General features: G+C 44.2%; 1 protein-coding gene across 2 annotated transcripts in view; it reads right to left on the reverse strand.

Annotated features, from left to right (window-relative positions):
• Positions 1–19,815, reverse strand: part of UBE3D (ubiquitin protein ligase E3D) — a 457,021-nt gene that overhangs the window by 218,395 nt on the left and 218,811 nt on the right. For both annotated transcript variants that reach the window (XM_082250092.1, XM_082250091.1), the window contains exon 8: positions 13,540–13,706. In XM_082250092.1, the coding sequence (XP_082106218.1) occupies positions 13,540–13,706 (167 nt within the window). The remainder of the gene's footprint in view (positions 1–13,539; positions 13,707–19,815) is intronic.

Consider the following 19,815-nt stretch of genomic DNA (forward strand, 5'->3'; position numbering starts at 1 on the left):
ACAGCATGTCTCTGAGCTATACTCTCAGGAGCTTTGTTTCCAACCGATAAAATGGCCGCCGTGTCTCCTTGCTGGCCTCAGCACGACGTACCGCAGGTTCCTCCTCCGACCGGTTTTGTCAACACGTGACATCGTCAGGGGGTGTGGCCTACGGCAGAACGTCTCTGTTTATATGCTGGGTGAGACAGGGCGGGACGCGCTGCGTCCAATCCGGAGCCATCAGGAAGAGGTCATCCCAAACCATCAACAGGAAGGAGACCAACCAAAACCCGGAACCGGAAATGTGCCATTTACATGTCAACATCCGGAGCTCAACCCGGAATTGGGTCTCGCAAGCGGCGATAAACCAATCAAATATTAATATGATTTTACAAAAATTGTGTATACCTTATATTTCAAAGGATTTCTAATCAATATTTGATAATAGAAAGGAAACTCTATTTAAAAAGAGCTTCAAAAAAAGGGGAAACCTATAGGTTACCAAGGGAACAATGCTCTACTCAGTCGTACTAGACTTTGCAGGAAAACACCGCCATCTAGCGGCCAGAAACAAGAATTCCCGAGAGTGCTCCATTACATAACATACATTAACATGAAAAAGAAAATTACATTAAAAAGACTAAAAATGTGAACTAAATATGATGATACATATCCAATATGATAGTTTAATAACGTCACAAAAATAAAAACATAAAACTGTCCCCAAGTATAAAAAATACAAGATGAAAATCTGATAACCAACGGTGTGGAATATACTGAAATCCCGTTTATCAGGCATTATTGATAAAGGAGTTGATATCCCAATCAATATTCAGCCCGTGAGGGGCATAGGTCTTCAACCGATAAATCCAGCTCGTCTCTAGTTGCGAGACGCCTCTGGTACGGTTACTACCCCTCCAACTGCCTGAAAATTTGTCAATGCCTAAAAAGACAGTACCTTTGGGGTCATTCCCATGACATTCATCATAGTGCCTTGAGACACTATGTTTTGGGAATGCCTTCAGTATATTCGTCACATGTTCCTGTAACCGCACGTGTAACTTACGTATGGTCCGACCCACATATTCGCGGCCACAAGGGCAACGTAGTAGGTAGACAACGTGCCGTGTGGAACATGTGATGAACGGCTTAATTTTAACATTACGTTGTGTAGCATTGGAAAAGAACGTCTCTACTCTCCTAGACCTGCAAGCATTGACCTTGCAGATAGCACAACTCTACATGGATAAAAACCACCCCTCTCTTGAAAGAAAGAGACGGTTCTAGGAGGATCCACAATGTTGGGGGCCACTTGAAGCCTCAACGGAGGCACACCCCTAAAAATAACCTTAGGAGTTTCAGGTAGTACAGGGCCCAGGAGGCTGTCATTCTTTAAGATATGCCAATGCTTCCTAATCAGTTTTTTTACAGAAAAATGCTGCATAGAGTATGATGAAAAAAAGGCAAACTGAAAATCATCATTGCTCTCACGTTCTCGTGGTACCAGCAGGTCAGCCCTATTACGAGAATCTGCCTGCACTAGGGCTGTTTCCAGCTCCTCTTCCTTATACCCCTTCTCCAAAAATTTGGACTTCAAGGAGCTAGCCTCCCGCAGGAAGTCAGCTCTATTAGAACAGTTTCTCTTAAGTCCGAGGAACTGGCTAACAGGAACGGATCTAAGCCACGACACATGGTGGCAACTTGATGTGTCAATAAATCCGTTCCTGTCAGTCTCCTTGAAGAAAGTAGAGGTTTCCAGGGAACTGCCAACCACTTTGATTTTAAGATCTAAAAAGTGAATTTCAGATCTACTACTTTCGTGCACCAATCTAATGCCTCTGTCATTATCATTCAGTGTGGAAATGAATGATTCAAGAGACTCAGAGTCGCCATCCCACAGGAGGAGGATGTCATCGATGTACCTCCGCCAGAGAACTATCTCTGGTCTCGGAACGTCACCGATGACATCCTCCTCCCATTTGGCCATGAACAAATTGGCCATACTTGGCGCAAATTTAGCGCCCATGGCCACCCCCTTGTTCTGCCTGTAGTAAGTGCCATTGAACCAAAAGAAATTGTGGGCCATGGCATAATCCACCAGGGATAGGATGAATCGACTCTGAAGACCTAACAAAGTGCTCTGACCCAAGGCTCCTGAGAGTATAGCTCCGAGACATGCTGTGATTTCTTCATGCAAACGTGAGTTGCCACTCTGCTTTTACCTAATAAACCTGTGAACGTACTTCACTATTGGAGTTGTCCCTTTCCTTCTTATGTGCATTTGTTCCGGTTGGAGCTGCTGAGGGAACACTAGGAATCGGTACATGTCGATCTGGGCACCGGTTTGATTACACAGGCTGGCTTTGATCCTTGTAATGGGGGTCATTGCATATTGGTAAGAGGCCATTTATTACCTTGGTGGCGGTTCCTGCACTCGGGGCTTTTTCCAAGTTTGAAGTGGTGGACAGTTTCCCTTCTCTTTGGAGCACTCTCTGATGAACTTTGTTTACTGCATTTTATACGAAATCTGTACTGACTGACGAACAATCGACCGTTCTGTTGACGGCCAACAAAAATTTTATAGCATGCACACCAGATTTTGTTCGGCCGAAAAGTCGCAGTCGGTTGTCGGAAGCATCATACTAACAAGCCGACAATCGGCCGATCGGACGTTAGCCGAAAATTTACGGCCAACAATCGGTGCGTGTGTACGAGGCTTTAGTAATCACATTCCTTCTGTTGTCAGCTGCATAGGAGCTGAAGGGAGAAGAAGCGGTGGCAGACTGAGCTTCCCAGTGAATGGCTGTGCAGTGGGGGGTGTGTCAGGACAAGTCTGATCATTGGAGGAGAGTACACTGGGTTCCCAGCATAGCTAGAGAACTGACCACAATGTTTTCCCCTGTTTAGTGTGGACCTGGAACTTGGAGTTGGCCTCGGAGAGGGACTTAGACCGTTGGCATCTCTGCTTCCACTCAGCATACATATGTGTGTTGAATATCTCGTTGGTAGAGACGAATGTGAAAGTTATGACTAGATGGTATATCGTCCCTCACAGGCTTTTTCCGAGCACCTCGCCTTTATGCTTCTAAGGTTGTCATTCCAACAGCATTATGTACCATATCTGGTGGGAATGTTCTAAACGACGGGGTTTCTGGAACATGGTTTTTGCATTACTTAGGATGGTTTTGGGGGTCCCAGTGCCTCAGGCTCCCAGAAATGCTTTACTAAATGAAACCATAGAGAAAATTCCTCGCTCAACGCAAAGATTGATCTTCTTTATGTTATTGGTGGCAAAGCTTACCATAGCTCGCTCATGGAAATGACCCACAATTTCAATATCTATGTTTAAGCGCAAGGTGTCTTGGATAATGCTTAAGGAACATCTAGCCAGCAAAATTAATGATACCTCTAAACATTTTAAAGGAGTCTGGCATCCATGGGCCAGCTATGTTCATACTGGCCTTTAGGGTTTGGTATGTAATCTGGGACCTCACCCCATTTAGTCTGCCTTATTATCCCCCCGCCCCCCCCCCCCCAGGCTCCCTCTTCTCTCTTTCCCTTTCCTTTTTCCTGCACTGCATGTAAGGCAGTTTGTCAGCACTGTTCAATAATAGCCTATAAATGACTGAGATCCCACCTCTCTGACCCGCATCTTGGGCGCACCATGTTTCATAGGAAGTTACCTTTGGGTCCAGTAGCACCTCTGGTCCCAATGACTGTAGTAAATGGGAGATTTGATAAAATTGAAAAATCTCTTAAGTAGTCATTTTCAACTTGGAACGACAATGCGGGAGCCAGAACAGTCAAATTGATTTTTAAAAAAATACTTTAGCCAAAACTGAACTAAGAAATATAACAAATTAACATAAAAAAAGAGAAATCAACACTTTTTTTATGCTGAGCATCACACTATTAAACTAAAATGTTCAAACACTGAGCTTTATATGCAGAAAGGTTTTTTCAAACTTTGAAATGTACAATTTTATTTGTAAAGACCTGTGTGAAGCCTGATATCTACAAAGATACAATAAACCTTACGCATTAGGGATTTATTTGGGAAATGTGCCCTTCATAAATCTGAAGTGTTGCTGGGAAATACCAACATTTACGCTAGCTAGAGTTATCCCTATTATTAATGGAAAGTCCCTGAACATTAAATAGGCTATTATACTGGAGACCTTAAATATACCTCTTCCAAATAACAAAAACAAAATTTTTATTGTTTGATACTTTTCCTGCATTTGTCAATTTTGTTTGCCAGCAATGTGGTGCATCTTGTGCTAATCTCTTCTTTGCACCGCTAAACATACAGGGAAAACAGTTTACATTTCTTAAGGGTTTAAATAAATAATCCCAAATCCCTACTGGCCTCGTTAAAGTAGCCTCATACAAATTTTCACTTGTATATGAGCTGAAATAAAAGTGTCTACCTTGCAATTTGAGCTCCTGCTGACTCGTTTAGCCTTAAGGAAGTATTGAAATTCACGTTGCTCATTATTCCAAGCAGTTTTAAGCAGCCTATTGTGATAAATCATTGTGAGGGTTGTCAAATTAAAGATTCTTCAGAAACAAAAATAAACCCATTTCAAAAATACACTTTTTTTTTTTTTTTTTAAGAATGCTTAAACTTTTAGGCAGAAGAGGCTTCTTTGACAACACTGATGGCCATTGACTGGAAATAGAGCTCTTGAAAATTGATAGCAGAAATAGAATTGAGAACAGACCAATTCAAATGGTAATTTCGAGAAAGGCAAGCAGAAAACACACAATTATAAGAAAAACTAGTTTCTGCCTGTTATTCAGAGCTTGTTTTGATTTTGTTCATTATTAAAAAGTAAAAACGAAGTTGTGGAAAATCTGAAAATATTGGCTTTACAAGCGAAAAAGAGAAAATGAAAGAAAAGCATACAGTAATGATGTGGTAAGCAAAAAATGGTTATCTGCATGTGTAAATCGTAAACTTACACAAATGTTATTTTCGTATTTAGACTACACTTACAGAAAACCAGATATTATAAATCACTTCTTTATAATGACCCACTCGCTCACTAGTCCAAAGAATAAAGTATGTTGCACAACTTTTCTTACACAGAAAAGTTTTTGCAAGTTAAATAGATTCACACTAGAAATATGGCATTATTCAGAATGCACTAAGCTACAAAAGGTAAAGACTAAAGCCCCTTTCACACATATGGTCCCAATCAGGTCCGCCTGTCAGTTTTTCAGACGACCTGATCGCATGTCCCATGCATCCCTATGGGGCAGCGGATGTCCGAGGAGACATGTCCGCTGACATCCAATCCGATCCTGTCCGTCAAATCCGGACGAATGGAAACCCTATTTTCCATCCGTCTAGCGGATCGGATGAGAAGGGACGGGCGGTCCGTTCTCATCCGATTCACCCATAGAGGAGAGCAAGGATCTGACAGCTCCGTCTCCACACACAGAGTGGTCATCCACCTGCTCGGCGGGGATCAGCAGATCGATCCCCGGCTGAGCAGAACGGAGTACGTCGGCGGAACAGACATGTGTGAAAGGGGCCTAAGGCTGGGTTCACACATATGTGAATTGGATGCGGTGTGAACCGCATCCAATTTGCATGACATGAAGAACACTGCTTTCTATTGTGCCAGTTCACATATGTCTGATGCAGACAGAGTGTGGATTCAGTATGAATTGAAAGAGTCCTGTCAGTGTTTTGAGCAGATCAGTCTGGCTGAGGTGTGAATTCAGACCCACTGACTGCTATGGGAACGCTTCTCAATCGCACATGTCATTTAGTCGTGAACAGGGTAAAATTCTGACCTGATATTGATGCAATCCTGACCTGATATGCTGGACAACTACTTTGCTACTTCGCTGTGAAAATGGAGTTTCAATTCACACCGCACATGCGTGAACCCAGTCTAAGGGGTTGATTTACCAAAGGCATGTAGGTCATGCACTTTGCAAGTGCAGCTGTACTCATTTTCCCCAGAGCATAGTAAATGTGGTAAAGCTCTGCTGATTTCCACATCCAATCTTATGCAACCAAAAGTGTTGTTTTGTTATTTTTTTTCCTTGTATTTGATTGGGTATTCTTTACAAAGTTAAAGGAGTTGTAAAGTCAGAAGTTTATCTTAATGCATTCTTTGCATTAAGATAAAAAACCTAAAGGGGCGTGGTTTGGCAGGGGACCGAGAAGGCTGCGTGAGACCATTGCTCCTACAAATCAAGGACATAATTTGACTATTTGGGGAGCCCCTAACCAATATTAGCCATGGACAAGTCAAACCGAAGTGCCTCAATACCCTGCACATCTAAAGAAACCGGGTCACAGCTCAGCAAAAATATCCCTGAGCTTCTCAGGCCCTGACTCAGGACTCCCCAAGCAGCCGATCCCAGTAACAAATGGACAGAGACGACACACTCTGCCAGCATCCGAATCAACCTCCAAGTCTGTTTGATCTACAGAAAGTAGCCCTAGACATCAAAAGCACCCTCACAGCTGTCATATTGGAACTTAAATTAGACATCCAAGCTGTGGCTCACCACCTCAAGGATGTAGAACAAACTTTACAAGCACACACTGAAACATTCAAGTCCAAAGAACCTATGACATCCAACTATCGCATCTCTTTGACCTACATCGCCATGTGGAGGACCTAGACAAAAGGGGCTGGAGACACCAATATCAGGGTGAAGGGGTACCTAAGGGGATTGACTCACAAGCAATTTGTAGCATCTTAAATGACCTGCTTGATCGCACAGCAGACGCTCCCATTGACGTGGAACGCATGCCCCGTACCCTAAGACCTCAACCCTGGGACAATGAACCACCGAGAGATGTTGCGTGTTGTATTGAGAACTTTAAATACTTTGTAAGGTAAGAGCAAGTGGCCACATTCTATACAATGGCGCAGAGATTAAATTGTTCCAGGACCTCTCTCAAATCACCTTACAGAATAGATGTACACTGTGCCCCCTGCTGGAAGCACTACGTTCACACAACATTCAATATAGATGCAAATTCCCGTTTTGTCTATCTGCCTCTACTAGGGACTGCACTGCCCTGCTCCGCACCCCAGAGGACCTTCAAGCCTTCTGTGAACAGCTCGACTTGCCTCCAATTGATCTTCTGGAATGGTATGCATTCTACTTCCCGTCTGAGCCTTGCTGTCCGGTATCTCACAACCCTTCCCTGAAAGCACGACGACAGCGCTCCAGAAGATGCAGATTGGACCCCACTTCGCCCAACACTTGGACAGCATGGCAAGACCTGCCTCAACGTAGCCCTGGGTTGGCCTCAAACCCTTGAAGGGATCGTCAAGAGGCCTGAATCCAGCATTTGGCCTTCTTTAACCTGCCTGTAAGTGACATTGAGACTCTGTGTTGAAATGCTTTGTTTTGTTTATTATGCTTAACTTGGCGGTGGCTATCACTCAAATAGGAAATCCCTTTCAACCTACAGTGTTCAGAGGGATCCTGACAAAGACCCCATGGCTTCACCAATGAAAATGAACTGTAAAGATAGGTTTCATCTTGCTGATCCTGAAATTGTGCAAAGGTAATATCATACCACGTACCACCCAGCACACCCTTATCTGTTAACAGCTGTAACTTTGTTATGTGCCTTGCACATTACCACAATACGCTTGTGAAAAAGCAACTCAGAAATACAGAGCTAAACTTTTTTGTCATTAGTTCACAAAAACGAATGCTTACACAAGTTGGGGCAGAGAAGTGGACACATTGACTCCAGGAGATCTTCCCACTCTGCACTTGAGTCTCCTAAATTCCACATGATGTTTGTCCGGACTCCCCCGAACATAATTTTATTGATCTCAACACTGCTGAAAACTGGCCTTAAGCACTAGTAAGAGAGGGTTGGGAGGGAGACTGAGCTCGGTTTGGAAAGAGGACCAGTATATTTACATTAGAATTCCCCCCACTGATGGTAAAAACGCTAAGAACTACACTCTGTATACATAAGCCCAGTTGATAGACAAGGGTCTTTGATACTTCTAAAAGCCTTAGTCATCATTAAACTGAATTCTCTATCCTACCCTTCCACACTGCTATCGGTACATGGACCTCTTCCAATATGGGTCCAAGTTCTTTCTATTAGACAGAACATAGCTAGACCACAATGTCACATGTGTTCTGATCTTATACTCCATGGATCCTAATGTAAAATAGCCACATGCAATAACAGCCAAACAATCGGCTGGTACATGTGGGTGAATATGAATGCCTCACACAACCTGCTGAGATTAAGATCAACAATACCACCTTCTCAATGCACTAGGCTATAGGAACAGATATACCCCCCTGGTGCATTAACCTAACATTACACCCATGGGAGAGGCAACATGGGTCTCTTCTCCGAACCAGTGCTATCTCAGGGCAAATTATTAAAGCTGGAGCAGAGCAGAGAGACATTTGTCACTCCATCAGCCAGTAGTCTAATGCCCCATACACACGTGCAGATTATCTGCAGACTTTTGTCTGCAGACTTACCAAAACCATATAATATGAGGTCAAACCTTAACACTTTCAATTTGTATGCAATCCGGCAGGCCCTTGCACTACATAGAAAAGGTAAGTCTGCAGACAAAAGTCTGCCGATAATCTGCACGTGTGTATGGGGGATAACTCACTGAGGAGTGAGAAGGAGTTTATTATTGTGTTTCTTTTGTTTTATGCTTGTTTTTATTTTTATTTGATACAATACCTTCAACTGACTTACACTGACACGTGGGATTTCTAAAAGTTTGAGATGTCGTAACCTTTTGAAGTATACAACGTGACAACTTATGATCGTAAAGCTAACTTTTCAGAAAATACAAAATCACGTACCTTTCTATAGCCTTTTTAGGTGCTGTACTTGGGGCCCAGAGAAACAGGCCCACAGAAAATAGACTTAAGGCCTGTACACACGTAGCGATTGTCGGCCGTAAATATTCGGCCAACGTCCGATCGGCCGATTGTCGGCTTGTTAGTATGATGCTTCCGACAACCGACTGCGACTTTTCGGCCGAACAGAATCTGGTGTGCAGGCTTTAAAATTTTTGTTGGCCAACATCAGAACGGCCGATTGTTCCTCAGTCAGTACAGAATTCGGCCGACAAACAGCAGATGAGCAAGACTGGGCATGCTCAGAGAAGAAAAAACACACGGAAAGTTAACCATCACATGACATCACTTCTGCAGTCGGCTGTTGTTGGCCGACAAAATTCGTGTGCAGTCTTTAGCACTTTTTAACCGACAGGACAGCACTGGACAAAAGACGGCCGATCGTTCGGCCGACAATCGCTACGTGTGTACGGGGCTTTAGTAGCTATCCTGACCCTTTTAGGGCAGTCTTTGACAACATGGTTGTCTGTGCCCTAAGTTACAGCCCATGCTGAAAGCCTCTCTCTTATAATCTGCCGTATTCCAAGACTCTGTGTTCAAAATATGGTAAAAAAAAAGGTTTTATAAAAGTTGTTTCGCTACTTTTTTTTGTTCTCATTTAGTTTACCAATACAGAGCACTTACAGGGCAATAGGCTTGTTGTTTTATTGTATTGTATTAAATAATGATAATACTGATCGCACCCTCACGGTCTTCCCACCCATTTATACTCCCAAGGCTCCCCTCTACGCTTATTCTGCTACTACTATGTACGGTACAGACATTCAAAAGCTCCCTCAAAAATCCACCATATTCGAGACCATCAGGGCACACTGTTATCTAGAAACGAGGAGACAGCAAAACAGTTTTAGCTCCTCTACTCAAAACTCTACAATAAGAAGTCTGATGGTCTCAATATAGCCCAACAGCAATCACTAGCCAACAAGCCAAGGAAATGGAACGTCCCCCATCTATAGAAGAATTACAAACTGCCTTGAAACAAATTAAATCGGGTAAAAGCCCAGGACCCAACGGTCTCACCCTCTAGTACTACAAGCATTCCTGTGGAAAAGAGACACCATTAAATACCAAGGTATCCAGTTCACAAGTAAGCTATCAGATGTATTCAATTGAACCTTTTAAGTGGCCCTAACGAAGATCCTAACAGGTTTAAAGGACTGGGCAGGTCTAAATGTTTTGCAGTAGTCAAAATGATCATTCTCTCACACGTACTCTACCTAATGCAGACTATTACTTTTCATCTTCCACCCTGTTTCTTTGCACAATATAGGAAGGCCTGTTCGATATTCATATAGAGAAATTCATCCGCAGGTATTAATTACACCCGTCTTACATACTCAAAAACTAAGGGGGACATTTGACTACCAGACCTCCATAAGTATTATTTAGCATGTCATCTCACAAGAATTGTAGTTTGGAATATTCGGAAGTCTAGGAATATTTGGGTGGCCATAGAGAACTCCTTTACGCAGACCCCGATAAACACACATCCGTGGATATCCCACCGGAATTGGTCAGTGGAGCTCACGACACACCCGCTTATTTATCCCTTCCTAACAGCCTTTAGACATGCAATGCAATCCCTACAGCTCTCCTCAGTGCCAGCCCCCCTAACTACACTAAGGAGCAACCCTGACTTCCCCCCAGAGAAATTTGACACTCTCTCTCAACTCAAGATACATCAACCACATGGACAAGGCAGTTTACGTCCTTTGAGTCCCTATGCACACGGAAACCCCTGCAAAGACACTTCATTTTTTACACATACACCTTACTTCTTAAGGATTGCCCCGGAACCATCATGGGTATCCTGGGAAAGGGAACTGCAAAAGACTCTCACCGACGAGGATTGTGATACTATTCACGAGTATACACATAAGGGCTCTCAGAATGTAGCGATTCAAGAAAACTGTTATAAAGTGGAAACCTGATGGTACAGAACCCCGTCTCGCTTACACAAATTCTCACACACCATACCCAGGATTTGTTGGAGATGTGGGAAAGCTGAAGACACCTTGCTCCCCATCTGGTGGGAATGTACACCTCTTCAACCTTTTTGGAAGGAAGTGCATGATCTCATCACACATGCCCCTACATTCATCCTAGATTATACCCCTGAACAATTTCTTCTACATCATACGACCTTGCACATGGTAAATGGGGCATCCCAATGATTAGAGAATGGTTTACCAGGCTCTCTAAGGTAGAGGAGATGGAAGAATTGATTCACATTTCTCAAGAAAGGTTGAAAATAATTCACGAACACACGGTCATGTTGGACCCATTTCAAAACCACTGGGTGCTTTCAATCTTATGTTCCTTAATTGCGCTATGTTCCCACTCAATGTGACGAAGTTCGATAGTAGAGACTGTCTACTTCACTTAGGTGGATGGAAAGAGGAAACGGGCCTGATCCTTACCATTTATACATTTGTTTGGTACCTAATATTCTTCCCTTTCCCTTGCCAGCCCCCCCAGCCTTTATCTGCCCCCCACCCCATTTTTTTCCTCTCCTTTTTCTCCCTGTAGCTCTATGCTTCATTGCCCTTATTCTTTTCTTTTTCCCAGGTCTGTCTCAACTTCTGTACCCCAGGACATGAACCCCCGAAACCCAAACCCCACCTTATCTTATAGCACACACATTGGGGACAGGTTCACTTTATCCTGACAAAATCCTGTACCTTATATATTTCTCTTTGTTGCACTAATGTGTTAAGTACTAAAATACTGTTTTTTAACATCGGTTTATGGTTTTAGTACACCATCTTTGTCTATTATGCCCCATGACTCATCAGTAGTAAGCTAATTTCTACTAGGTCCAAACCGGTCATGGTTTCTTAACCGCTTGCTGACCAGCACCCCCTAATACTTCTCTGAGCACCATGTCTATCCAGTGATGTCCACGAGACCCTTGGCTGTCTGGGACTCTCTCTGCTGATTGGCTGAGACACAGCCACGGCGAAATTGGCTCCAGTGGCTGTCAATCGAAGTTAATTACCCAGTCAGGAGAGAAGAGGAGGCACGGCTGAAGGGCAGCTCCATGTCTGAATGGACACACGGAGCTGCAACTTGGCTTGGGTGCCCCCAAAGCAAGCTGCTTGCTGTGGGGGCACTCGATAAGAGGGTGGGGCTAGGAACAGCAACAAGGGACTCGAGAAAAAGAGAGTCTGGACTGCTCTATGCAAAACCAACTGCATAGAGCAAGTAAGTATGACATGTTTGTTATTAAAAAAAAAAAAAACAGACTTTACAATCACTTTAAAGTGTTACTAAACCCAGGACCCTGAATTCAATATATCTTCTCTCCAACAGTACACAGAACATGGAAATGCAATTATTTTAGTAAATATAAACTGCTAAATACCTTTTTTTTTTATCCGCAGTTAGAGCAAGCTTTTAGGAGGAGTTTTTATTTTCTTATGACTGTCCAATTAGGAAGCAGGATCCCTGACCAACCTCTGTCTGGACAGGGCCGATTGGCCCTGTGCTGATCAAATGCACACTCCCAGGAAAAAAAAAAAAACGCTCTAGCAATACACACCAAACTGAGCATGTGCAGCTTGTCCCCTAGACCCTGTTCCATCAGGAGATGAGTTGGGGACTGTGAAAGAAGGGGAGGAACAGAGAAGACAGGATCAAAAAGCCTTTTTACACAATGTAGAGGATTAAACCCTCAGGTTCCACAGTGAATATAACAAGCATGCTTTACTGCATATACAGACTGATTTTACTGCTGTGGGTTTAGTAATAATTTAAGTAAAATGAGTGAAACTGCACTTACAATGTGCAGAGTCTATTTGCCTTTAGTAAATCAATCCCTAAGCATTGAAACATTTGGAACATCATCATAACTTCTACCACTGCCAACTAAATGTACCCTAAAATTTTTCCCAGTGGCATATCCAAAACGAAATGAAGAGCCGTGTTGGAACCGGAAACCAGTTGTGGGTGGGAGTTGACAATCCCAGAGGAGAGATCAAGTTTTTTTTTCTTTTGTTTTTTGAACAGTTAGTTGATGACTGAACTTCCTTTTACCCACCAAAAAGAGTTTTGGTGAAATCAATTATTGCACATGTCATAACGTTTATATTTACAGTACATCATGGAGTTTAGAACCTGGTTATTTACTATAAAAAGCTGAAAAAATGATATTAAAGCATTATTCTACCACAATGAGTCTCTTTCAAACCTGATGGCAAAAACTTACATTGTTTAAGTATACCAATAAAGCAACCTCAATTTCATTCCACTAGTCTCTTTACTGAAGTGCAAAGAATGGAGGATTTAGAGGAGCTTGGCACCATGAAGGAGAATTTTGGTAGAAGTGGAGAAATTATTATTATATAGGATAGGGCTGAAAGTTTACGCAGTGCTTTACAACTTGAGGGTAGACAGTACAAATACAACACACTTTAATACAGTAGGAATAAGAGGGCCCTGCTCTAAGTGGGAGGGATGAGGGATGTAAGTTAGCATTTCTAAAGAGTTTGTTATTTAGGAATGGAAAGCAGCAATATATACTGTATGTTTTTCCATGGGTTTAGATACACTTTGGAGTGGTGAAATGCCCAGGTCACACAGGTTCTCTATGCGGCACTTACTAAAAAGTGAAAAAAAGAAGCAACTACACAAACATTGATGAAATACATAGTAAAATGTACTTACTCTGGATGACTTTTGTCAATGCATGGTATGTATAGTAGCCTTGCACAATTCTGAACTTTTAAGGACTGTGAGGATTCACTGCATGCATTTCCAGAAAAAAAATATGAATTATTTCTTCCAGATGATGTCGAGTCTATCAAAACTGTATCAACATTCAGTAACCAGAGCTGGAAAAAAAAGGGTACAAATATTAATTTATAAAATTAATAAAAGGTACATAATCAGGGGCGAAGATCTTGGGGCTGGAGCAGTTTCAAAACCCCCAATTTTATCTTGCAATGCGTATTAAAAGCAACGTACAAATTAAAACAAAAAGAAAAGGATTTTTGTCCTTGCCTGTAAAATCCATTCCTTAAGGCTACATTCACACCTGAGCGTAGCGTTTTTGCGCGTTTTTACCATGATTTTACCGCGATTTTTACCACGATTTTTGTGCAGGTGTTTTTAGATTGAATAGAGACCAATGGAAAATGCCTGTAATCTGCCCAAAAAGAAGCTCATGTACTTTTTTGAGCATTGGGCGTTTTGTGAACAGGGGCCATTGAAATGAATAGGATTTGTCTTGTTGGGCGTTTTGAGAGCTGATCCTAGAGCAGAAAAACTCCCCAAAAACGCCCCAAAACGCCTACATGTGAACGGAGCCTGAAGTACATCACGGGACACAGTACAGGCTTCATTAATCATGACCACCTGGGTTATGAGCCACCTGCAGATAAACGGACTCTGTCAATTAAAGACAGGAAGTCCTCCTCTAAAAAACCCCACCCCCTAGGGAAGTCTCAGCTTGTAGCAAGCAATACCCCCAAAAATAGTGTGGGGGGGGGGGGACATCTGTGTCCTGTGATGTACTCCAAGAAATGCATTTTATAGGTAAGGACAAAGAAGATACCGTTTTCTTTTTTGTACATCACGGGACACAAAGCAGGTTTAATTAATCATGACCACATGGGATGTATGTATTGTGATGCAAAGGTTAAGGAAAATAAAACTTTATTATTATTTTTTTTTTTTGGGGGGGGGGGGGGGGGTAGAGTGAGCTTATTATTTTTTTCTGCCCCAATTAGGATCTCATTTTATTAGCTAGTTTAATGAAATGCTTACACTTGAGAAATGATTATTTCAGGACTGCAAGTTGCCGAACAGAACTCAACCAGGTAAGAAATGCAACACAATTTAATTTTATCACAAAGTAGCATTTACCCTTTAAAATAAGTAAATTATTTATTTTAAACAGACTAAGCAATTGCAACCAAACTGTTCCTTAACTGCAAAAGGAAAATTAAGTCCCATATTTCTGTTCTATTTCTGCTTACTTTAATGGGTGTTAAATGTAATCTATCTTCCAAACAATAAAAAAAAACTAATTATATCAACACTTTTCAGTTTACTGAAATGCATTCACTTATATAAAATACAAAATAAGAGAACAGAAACAATTGTTTTCCTTAAAGTTGGTAACAAGATTATAGTATAATGATAAAACGTTATATTTTGAAATGTATTGCTTAGTTTGCTGCCTGCTTTCATTTATAACTTTAACAATTGGCATACAGATTATGTATCTTTCATAAAGCAAAGTGTACAGTAAAACTACATTTCTGATATAAATTAATTAATGGCCCTGGTACCTGTAAACCACTTTTATTTAGTGCAACATTCAAGGCCCATGTCTGCATTGCAGAAATGCATGTAATATGCATTACTGTGTTAAAGTAATAGTCATTTTGAATGATGCCCCAACACAACAAGGCAATGCACATGCACTGTAGCACACTACAGTATAAAAAAAAAGGGTCACATCTGATTTTTGGCACATTAGCGCATGTTGACAGCCCATTCAAATGATGATAAATACCTTAAAATGTACAGTGCTATTTTTTTTCTCAGTGCATTACATATTTATGGGTATCATTTGCTTTAGGACCATACTGGCATCATACATAATGATGGCAAATGCTCAAACTAAATTACATGTGATAATTTTGAGCCTATCAGAAGTCAGATGGACAATTAAAATAATATTTACACTTCAAGATACATTTTGCAATATTTAGTCTGGATGGATATACTATTCTAATGGCATCATATACCCCAATTAGTCCTCTTTCTATTAATTCACAAAGTCTGGTTATTTCCTGGTAGCTTTGATACTATGTAATTTGGATGAAAAGAGTGTGACTCTTAGGCCCCTTTCACACGGGGCAGATCTGTTTTGACAGACTCTGTTTGCTTAGTGGGGATTTCTCTGCTGGTCCCTGCTGAGCAGGCGGATAACAGGTCTGTCTCTCCTCACTGTGCAGAGATGGACCCTGTCAGAGCCCCAATCTCCTCTATGGGGAGATCGGATGAAAAGGGACAGCCTGTCCAAATTCATCCGATCCCATCTGATCCGACCTGCTGAACAGATGGTGAATGTATCGCCATATGTCAGTTTTCAGCGGATCTTATCGGATTGGATGCCAGGTGGGTGTCAGCAGACACATGTCCACTGACATCTGCCTCCCCATAGAGGACAATGGGTGGCCTGATCAGGTCTGCCTGAAAAACGGACAGGTGGAACTGATTGCATGAAAGGGACGTTGAGGCTCATGCACACCACATTTAAAAAAAAACAAAAGAGCTGCTTTTACAGGCATTTAAGCTTTTATTCCAGCTTTAAAAAGCGTGTGCTGTTTTTATTGAGCTTCTTTGGGAATAACGGAATTTTTGTAAAATCTTACCTGTAAAATTCCTTTCTCTGAGTCCTCCGACAGTTGCCGCCTCTTCATATTCGTCACTAATGGGGGTTATTGACCTTTGCTCCGTAGGAGTGCTAGGCAACAGAATATATTAATATCAAAGCTTTTAGCATATCCCACCCCCAGGGGGTGGTCCCCTCAGTCAATACCTCCTTGCTTCCTGCATACCAACTCAGTTTCAGTAGAATAGCAGTAGAGTATACAAACAAACCCCAAAAGAGGGGCGGCGACTGTCGGAGGACTCAGAGAAAGGAATTTTACAGGTAAGATTTTACAAAAATTCCGTTTTCTCTTACGTCCTCCGACAGTCGCCGCCTCTTCATATTCGTCACTAATGGGGACGTCCCAAAGCAGTGTAGACATGAGGGGTGGGAAAAAAAGCAGCCGCGCCTAAAGCAATGCAGTACCCACATCAGAGAAAGGAACCTTACCAAAGTAAGAGAACCAACTGGGCAACAGGAAAACGTGCTCAACAGGAGCAACAACCCAGGAAAAAACAAGTAACCTAGGGGTAAAAACACCCCAACAGCCAAGGACCCAAACAAGGGACCCTAAGGCACTGCCGCACTAAGAACTTTGCGGCCAAAAGAAGCATCTGATGATGCCTGAACATCCACCTTGTAAAATTTGGAGAAGGTGTGAACGGACGACCAAGTCGCCGCCTTACACACCTGGGCCACAGAAGCCCGATGATGACAGGCCCAAGACGTACTCAGAGATCTGGTAGAGTGCGCCTTCACAGGCACGGGAGGAACCTTCCCCCTCAAAGCATAGGCCTGTTCAATGGTCTGTCTGATCCATTTGGCGATGGTAGAAGCCGACGCCGCCATGCCCTTCCGAGGTCCCTCAGGAAGGACAAAGAGAGAATCCGACTTGCGAAAGGATTTAGTCGATGACAGGTAAACCCTGATCGCCCTAACAACATCCAGGGAATGTAAAGCCACCTCCTTCGGATGCTTAGGCTTCGCACAAAGCGAAGGCAAGACAATGTCCTCATTGAGGTGAAATTCAGAAATTCTCTTCGGAAGAAAAGATGGGTTAGGTCGCAAGACCACCTTATCCAAGTGAATCACCAAATACGGAGACTTGTAGGACAGGGCCGCCAGCTCCGACACCCTGCGAGCCAAAGTAATCGCCACTAAGAAGGCAACCTTCTTGGACAACAAAGACAACGAGATCTCCCTGATATTTTCAAAAGGAGCATGTTGCAACACGGACAGAACAAGGTTCAAATCCCATGAAGGCAAAGGCTCCCTCCTAGGAGGGACCAAATGTCGCACCCCTTGAACAAAGGTGCTAACCAAAGAGTTAGACGCCACAGGACGTTGAAAAAGAACGGCCAGCGCAGAAATCTGACCCTTAATCGTGGCCAACGCCAAACGCTGGTCCACGCCCGTTTGAAGGAAAGCCAACACTCTCGACACCGAGTACGAGCGAGGGGAATACCCCCTGGACTCACACCAGGCAAAATACGCCTTCCAAGTAAGGTAGTAAATTTTCCCTGAAGAGGCCTTCCTGGCCTTGATCAAAGTGGGAATGACCTCAGGGGAGAGACCCCTATCCTTCAAGACCTGGCTTTCAACAGCCAGGCCGTTAAAGCCAGCGACTGTAAAGCAGGATGGAATATCGGTCCTTGAGACAAAAGGTCTGCTCGAAGAGGCAGACGCCACGGAACGTCGACCGCCAGATTCACGAGGTCTGCGTACCAAGACCGGCGAGGCCAGTCCGGTGCCACCAGAATCACCGTTTTCGGATCCGAGGCCAACCTGCGAAGGAACCTGGACAGCAGCTGAATCGGTGGAAAGGCATACATCAGACGATACTGATGCCAGGGCGACACTAATGCGTCCGAGGCGTCTGCCCGAGGATCGCGCGTCCTTGCCACGAACCTTTCCACCTTGTTGTTTAGATGAGACGCGAACAGGTCCACATCTGGGGAGCCCCACTTCGCGCACAACATCTGGAAGACATCCGGGTGAAGGGACCATTCCCCCCGGTCCAGGGTCTGGCGGCTCAGATAATCCGCCTGCCAGTTTTCCACCCCCGGAATGTGAACTGCAGAGATCGTCGGGACGTGCGTCTCGGCCCAAGACAGAATGTCGGCTACTTCCCGAGCCGCCCGGGCACTCCTGGTGCCCCCTTGGTGGTTGATGTAGGCCACCGCTGTGGCATTGTCCGTCTGCACCCGAACTGGACGGCCCTGAAGCCTGTCCGTCCAACACAGAAGACAGAGATTTACCGCTCGCAATTCCAGAATGTTGATTGGAAGGGAGGATTCCTCCTCCGACCAAGTTCCCTGGGCGGACAAAACGCCCAGAACACCACCCCAGCCCGACAGGCTGGCATCCGTGGTGATCACCGTCCATAACAAAGGACGAAAGGACTTGCCCCCCGACACCGCCGGGGACTGGAGCCACCACAAAAGACCCCTTCGGGTGTGGCGGCTCAACGAAATCCGCAGATCCAGAGATTGCGGACGCCCGTCCCACACGGCCAGAACCTCCGCCTGAAGCTCCCGTGTGTGAAACTGGGCGAAGGGAATCGCCTCGAAGGCCGAAACCATCAATCCCAGACACCTCATACACGTCCGGAGGGACGAGCACTGATTGTCCCTGAGGGACCTGACTTCGCACTGAAGTGTCCGAAGCTTTTCTTCCGGCAGGAAGACCTTCGCCTGAACAGAGTCCAGAATCATCCCCAGGTAGGGAAGACGAACCGACGGACACAATGTCGATTTTGGAAAATTTATCGTCCAGCCGAAGTCCTGCAGAGTCTGCATCGTGATGGACAGGTCGTTCACCAGACCCTGATTGGTCGCGGACCGAATCAGGATATCGTCCAGATACCCCAGGACAGAAATGCCCTGGGCCCTCAGTAAAGCCAGAACCGGCGCAAGCACCTTGGTGAAAACCCGAGGAGCCGAAGCGAGACCGAAGGGTAACGCCACGAATTGTTAATGATCCTCCGCAATTGCAAATCGAAGGTACCTCTGGTGACCCTCGAAAATAGGGATGTGTAGGTACGCATCCTTCAAGTCGATAGAGGCCATGAATTCCCCCGGAACCAGGGCAGCCACCACAGAGCGCAGGGATTCCATGCGAAACTTGCGAACCCGCACAAAGCGGTTCACAGCTTTCAAGTCCAGAATCGGACGTACTTTGCCCTCCTTTCTGGGCACAGTGAACAGATTGGAATAGAGCTCCCGAAATCTGTCCTGATGAGGCACCGGAACCACCACTCCCTGGGCCCGCAGGTCCCGCACCGCCAGGTGCAGATCCTGCAAGCGCTCCGGAGTCAGCTGAAGGTTTGAGGGGAAAAATCTGCCCGCTGGCCGAGAGAGAAACTCAATCTTGTATCCAGATCGAACGATTTCCTGAACCCACCTGTACCGAATGCGGTCCAGCCAGGGTTGAAGAAAACCGAGCAAACGTCCCCCCACCCCAGAAATGGGTGAGGGCGCCCCTTCAGGCCTCATTGTTATGGGCAGCGGATCCGGACTGGCCGGACTTCTGCTTACCCGCCCACGGCTTCTTCTGGG

The sequence above is a fragment of the Pelophylax lessonae genome (assembly GCF_965119305.1).
Source record: "Pelophylax lessonae genome assembly, chromosome: 3".
Taxonomy (NCBI): Eukaryota; Metazoa; Chordata; class Amphibia; order Anura; family Ranidae; genus Pelophylax; species Pelophylax lessonae.